The sequence below is a fragment of the Acanthopagrus latus genome, chromosome 14 (assembly GCF_904848185.1).
Source record: "Acanthopagrus latus isolate v.2019 chromosome 14, fAcaLat1.1, whole genome shotgun sequence".
In the NCBI taxonomy this organism is placed as follows: Eukaryota; Metazoa; Chordata; class Actinopteri; order Spariformes; family Sparidae; genus Acanthopagrus; species Acanthopagrus latus.
Genome location: NC_051052.1, coordinates 4,536,044 through 4,542,237, shown reverse-complemented (window position 1 = coordinate 4,542,237; position 6,194 = coordinate 4,536,044). Strand labels below are relative to the sequence as shown.

Below are 6,194 nucleotides of genomic sequence, written 5' to 3'. Positions count from 1 at the left end.
AGGTAACAGTATGAATAGGCCTTTGAAGATGGCAGTGTTTTGTACCATTAACCCTGGACCTTCAAATACAGTTTTAGTAAAAAGCCACTTTGAATGACATATTTAACCTGTTAAGAGCCAGCCTCTATTTTGTGTCTCTGCTCGATAATTAACAGAGTGTGTCTCTGCAACCACAAGGTCTATTTGAATAATCAAGGTATCACAATGGGGGGGGGGGGCACACTTGAAATATTCGTTCAGATGTGTAAGTAAAAGTATGGATGTCAGAGTCTGAGTAAATTAAGTTGGCACACAGGGTAAATGAATTGATGAATTTTCTTTTTATTACAATTTAAAAGGAATATCTCTCTGACAACACACCTGAAAATTACCTCTGCCGACCTTTTTGCTAATAAAGTGAATCAGAACAAAATCAGGGAGGTTTCAGTGCAGAGTACTCAGGTGGAATCTCCAAATGTGCCATTTTGCCACCGCCTGTGCCATTTAGAATTTCTCAGGTACCAAACTATAATATTTAACTTGTATGTTACCATATGTGCTCAAAAAAAGAACAGGTTGACAGGCTAAACGGTTAAATTATGTAAGCTGGCTGGAGGGAAGACTTCATATTGTAGCCAGTATTAAACTCCAAGAGACTCCAATTGACAAATCAATACATATATATCGATATTTCTTTTCTAAACGATGAGAGGTCTCTGCCTGGAGAGAAACAAAGACTCGGAGAGAAGAGGCACTGATTGATTTTATTCATTCCTCCAAATATCTTTCCCATTTACCAGAACACATAGCGTTGCACTTTGGCGCGGTGGTTAGCACCTGCACGCGTGGAGGTGTTTCCAGCTTGTACCATTGCCGATGACGCTGCCAGCTTTTGGGCTGCCATGCTGAAGTCGTCTGCAGCTGATTCTTTCCTGGCGATGGGTGCAGCTAAAGAGAAGAAAACCTCTCTTCTGATCCCTGTTTTGATCTCCTCCACAGAAAAATGCCTCGCTCTTTTGGTGAGGGCTGAGTGGGTTTGTTGGCGCTCTTTCGCTGAAAAACAGCAACCTGCTGCTTATGGAAATGATGCTAAATAGGGCAGTGAAAGTGTAAAAGGCCTTTACACACAAATACTCACCTGCGAATATGTTGCATCTAAATGATTCACACCGCTAGCAACACAAATTTACTTGAGTACATTATACTCCAATATGCAAATTTGCAGCATGGGTATGATATCACATTTAAACGATAAGGGGTCATCCCAACAGCGCCCATGTTCTAGACGCAAGGTAACAATTTTTGCAACGCAGTCTGGTGAATTTGAAGAGAGCACAGATGGATTTGCCAGCTTCACATCGCACAGGGTGATGGAAAATAAAAACAATCAACGAATCGGCCATACGTCGCAACGTGATGTCTGTTTCGCTTCCCGCTTTCACGTCCCCTTCGGCTGATGCCTTCATTCACGGTGCCAAAGCTCAGAAAAATCGACTTCTTCTTTTGCTTTCTGTGTGAAAGTGCTCTTGACAGAAACAACAGTTTGACATGCAAATTAACTGTGACACAAAGAACTAGCTGAAAGTGGCTCTGAGGGGAACAGCTGCTGGGTGATATATAGTTATCATTACATATATCGTGTATAGAATAACATGAAGTCATTTTTTTTCCATTGCAAGCACAGCTTTAAGGATTCATTTTATTTGAGAAACACGCTGGTCAGAGATTCTGAGCCAAGTACAATTAAAAAGAAAAACAAAAGAACAGTATTAATGAAATCACTTTTCTTTTTTCATACAGTTTATACAGTTAGAAGACTGGCTCCTGCTTTGACTAAATTAATTTGACCACAATGTACAGCTGCTAACTGAAGCCTTTAGGAAGCATACATACATCACAGTTTGTATAATGAGAAGCAAGTGTTAATCCACACTGTTTGATTTTAATATTTACTTGGGCTGTTCCATACAGGAGCCGTTCACAGTGAGTGAGTTAATCTCCATTTTATCGCTTGTGCCAATAGCTATAGCTAAAGTCCCACCACATCTTTCATTCTTTGTGCTGCATTGTCACATATAAAGAATTTTTCCCAGACTCTGACATTGGCTACACTCCAAAGGTGTGTTCAGGTTTGAGTGGGACAGAAGTTTTTGCCGTGCTTTGTGTTGTGCACATTGTGATTCGGGAGTACTTTTTTTTTGTGCGCTTGTCCACTGCAAACAGCTAGTGGCAAGTTAGCTGACAACACACACAGACTTTGTGTTTGTTTCTTCAACAGGACTAATGAAGGTTTAGATCTCAAAATGTATCAAGACCTCTGACATAGGAACAAAAGTTTCTTTTAAGAGCTGGTAGCAATTTCCTAAAATTTCATGAATGTATAATTTGAGATAAACAACATGAACGCCATATTACAGTGCAAGAACAGTGACCCGAATCCCCTCCGTGCAGCCTGTCTCCTCACTAGTAGATGCCCAGTTTGTCCCAGAAGTCACATATATGGCTCCTTGTTCCCACTTGCGCATGTGATCGCACCGTCAGGTTCATAACCAGCCAGCCACTGTTGTCGGAGTAGCGCGGCCAAACAGGCAGCCGCTGCTCTCGGCAGAAAGTGGTCTGTTGGGCCCGCGAGGAAGGGTCGCCGGTGTGGGCGAAGGCCCCCCAGTAGCACAGCATCCGATTGGACAGCAGCTTCTCTGAGAGCGTCATGGTGAAGTTGGCCACCGGGGCGGAGTTGAAGAGAAAAGGCAGCTCGGCGCCGTGGCAGGCGTGCTGGTAGCAGAAGGTCAGACCTGACCACACCCGAGGGTCTGACGCCACGTGGTCGAACACGTACATCCACACGCCGCTGCCCGCCGCTGTGCCGGCCCGCGCCGACCTCCTCGCTGGACACAGGAAGATGTAGTCGGTGACGATCTGGGTAGAGAGGAGACAACAAATACTTTTTAATTAGATTAAATGAGTTGGTCATGTCATCAGTCGGTCCATCCTGTTGATCCAGACTAGACCAGTCTCTAGACCTATTTAATTGCCATGAAATTTAGTAGAGGCTTTCATGATACCCAGGGGATGAATGCCACTGACTTTGGGGATCTTCCGACTTTTCCCGTAGCGACACCATGATATCTCGTCAGCTAATGGATGCTGATATGAAATTTTGTCCAGGCATTCATGGTCCCCAGAGGTTGGATCCTACTAACTCTGATCCTCTAACTTTCCCGCAAGTGACAGCTTCAGGTTGACCTTTGTGTTTGGAGTGAAATGTTACAACTATTGAAAAGACTGCCAGGACATTTTGGTAGAAAAATAATCATCGCGCCCAAATTATGAATCCTTCTAACTTTGGCGAGCTACTTTGTCCTGTTTACTTAAACGTTGTACCTCTAGAACCACGTGGGGATAAAAGCTATTCAAAGAAATATGAAATGTCTTGAGGACGTACATTAGCCCAGCTTTCTTTATTCATATCTTGCTCCAACATGCTCGATTCATATTTGATCGGCACTGCCCAGTTTGATAGTTTCACCTGAGTTGTGTGAGCGCGTACAGACCTGCACAGACTGGACACAACTGGATAGACCCATAACCAATCAGAGCAGCGTACATAATGACCTGTCAGTCACTGAATCAATTGTGTTCAACCCAACACAAACCAGGCTGCAAGGAGATCGGTCTGAATGGAACACATCTGCAAATGAAACTCTGTTTTCGGGGGAAATGTCTTTGTAACTATTGGATGGCTTGCAATTCAATTTTGGAGCAGACATTCACGTTCCCCTCAGGATGACTTTTAATCACTCTGATGATCCCCCTGACTTCTCATCTCGTTTCCAGGTCCAATATTTTGGTTTAGACCAGACACCTGCATAGCTAATGGCACTCCCATTAGCACCAGCTGCTCTTGAATGTTGTGCTACTTGCTGCTGTGTGTTAGCATGCATGCTAAGCATATCAATATGCTGACATTTGCATTTTTGCTCCAAACACCACAAAGTAAGGGCCTCACAGGGCTGCTGGTGTGAGACAGAGGGCTAATTAGCGCCTCATATGCCTGAGTTGTCCTTTTTTTAAAAAGAAAATCTGTACTCCTCTTGGACACATGTGACTCACAGCATAACGACAGCCATCATGGCTTTACACAGGATACTGGTTTCCTTTCAGTCTTACTTTTAATCATGACAACCAAAGACAGTGAGCCAATCTGAGCACAGTTTTGTGGACAAATGATCATCCTTGGCCTCAGGATCACCCCATTACATATTGGTGCTGATCCAGCTCGTGGGGCTAACCAGCACTGCATTCAGACAATAATTTGGACCAAAGAAACAAAAAAATTAAAGCTGTAAAGTGTTCATTATTGTTAAAGGTCTATTCCTCACAGTGTATCTTCTAATTTGGCAGGTGTTGTTTTTTTTTTTTTTTGTAGAAAAGGATTTAAACTAATTAGCGTGACACCTACAAAGAGACGGGCCGGGGCAGAGCAGCAAAACAATACTGTTCCCGCTCGGTTTAAAAGGAGGCAAAAAGAAAATGAAGGTTGGACCGTCTTCCTCTGCCTGTTACCTGGAAACCAGTGTGTCTTTTTCAGCAGTAAACAACCTGCGCCCACACAGCCCCACATCTGACACCTGGAAACAAACAGGCTGACGGTAGGAAGCTGATGGACAGGCGCTCGCGCAGAATCACTTTTTCTTATCTTTCCTCGCACATAGTTGTTTGCTTCGAAAAGGCACGAGCACTAATGTATTCATGAGAATGTTCTGTCCTCTGTTCTGGCCCCTTGTCCCCTTCCCTGTATTTTTCTCCACACCTCTCTCGTTTTCATTACTAACTGTATTAAAGTCTAGACTATGAAAGAAGTAATCTGCTGGCAACAACAGTTCAACAGCATACCTAAGCCTTTGATTTCTCAGGGGCAAATACAAACACAGTTTAGTTATTGAGTTCTACAGCTGAAATGTGGTCATATCGTTTTAATGTATCAAGAAGTAAGTTTTATGTTTTCAGCCCATATTTACATTTTTATCGTGGATCCAGCACATCCTAATTTGAAAAAAAAATGACGATATTGACTTTGAAAACCAGTGTTGGGAATGACGGCGTTACAACAAATGGCATTACTAACGCTGTTTCTTTCTGTCAGTAATGAGTAATCTAACTAATTACTATTTCCATCGTTACAACACCGTTACCGACTATTAAATGTGGCGCGTTACAAACTGAAGCTGCTCATTGAAGCTGTTGTCATCCAACTCGACTCACAGCCACCGGAACTGCAAAGGGAAGAGGGAGGGGCGGGACAACCGCATAAGTGATGGCGACTGGCTCTCTAAGGTAGAGTGAGAGTTCGTAAGCCAATCAGAGGCAGTTTTCAGTTTACACACAAACCACACACGCACACAGCAGCCTCGCACACACAAACTAGCAGAGGTAAACTGCAGCAATGGCGGGTCCGGTGGGAAAATTGATGTTTTCAAAGTGGAAGTAGACACGTTTTCAATCTCTTTTGTCTACGTCCGTTATAAGCAACTCTTATCTGATGAAGCATCTCTGAACATGCTTCTACAAAACTAGTGACCAAAAACACCGTTGTTGACACTGTTGGTGATGATAACAGGCCAGGTATGGCTAACGTGAGCTCTGCTAACAAAGAAGGACACCGCGCTGTCCGAGCAGCCACAGCTGGATTTTTCTCCTCCAGCTTCCCAAAAAGTTCTGACACAGACTGAACTGAATGCAGTGATAGGCAGGTATGTCGTTGAGAACATGCTCCTGTTATCAACAAGTGACACAGACACTTTCAGAGCCCTCATTTCTAAAATACCAGGGAGAGCAGGTGCCAATCCGCCATGCAAGAAAGATATTTTACATAGATGCCGAATACGTTAAAATGAATGCGGAGCTCAAAAGGGGGAATAATTTAAAGTAACGCAATAGTTACTCTCTGTGGTAACTAGTTACTGTTATTGTGGAGTAATTATGTTACTAACTCAGTTACTTTTTGGAAAAAGTAACTAGTAACTGATTACTTTTTAAAAGTAACGTGCCCAACACTGTTGAAAACTGCTTATTACAACTCTTCTTTATGATTCTTGTTCGGCAGCAGCCTCTAGTGGCCATTGTAAGTTTTACAGCAGCAGAGGAGGAAGTCAAATGAAGTAGTTTAAAGAGTGACAAAATTATGATTAGGGAAGCGGACGGGGTTGGTAGTATGG

At 43.2% G+C, this 6,194-nt stretch overlaps 1 protein-coding gene across 1 annotated transcript in view; it reads right to left on the bottom strand.

The window, feature by feature from the left end:
* Nucleotides 1-1,660: 1,660 nt before the first annotated feature.
* The window catches only part of LOC119032703 (cAMP-regulated D2 protein), a 20,362-nt gene continuing 15,828 nt past the window's right edge, over nucleotides 1,661-6,194 (bottom strand). Inside the window, exon 8 of the mRNA XM_037122175.1 lies at nucleotides 1,661-2,895. Within this exon, the coding sequence (XP_036978070.1) occupies nucleotides 2,443-2,895 (453 nt within the window). The 3' untranslated portion in view covers nucleotides 1,661-2,442. The remainder of the gene's footprint in view (nucleotides 2,896-6,194) is intronic.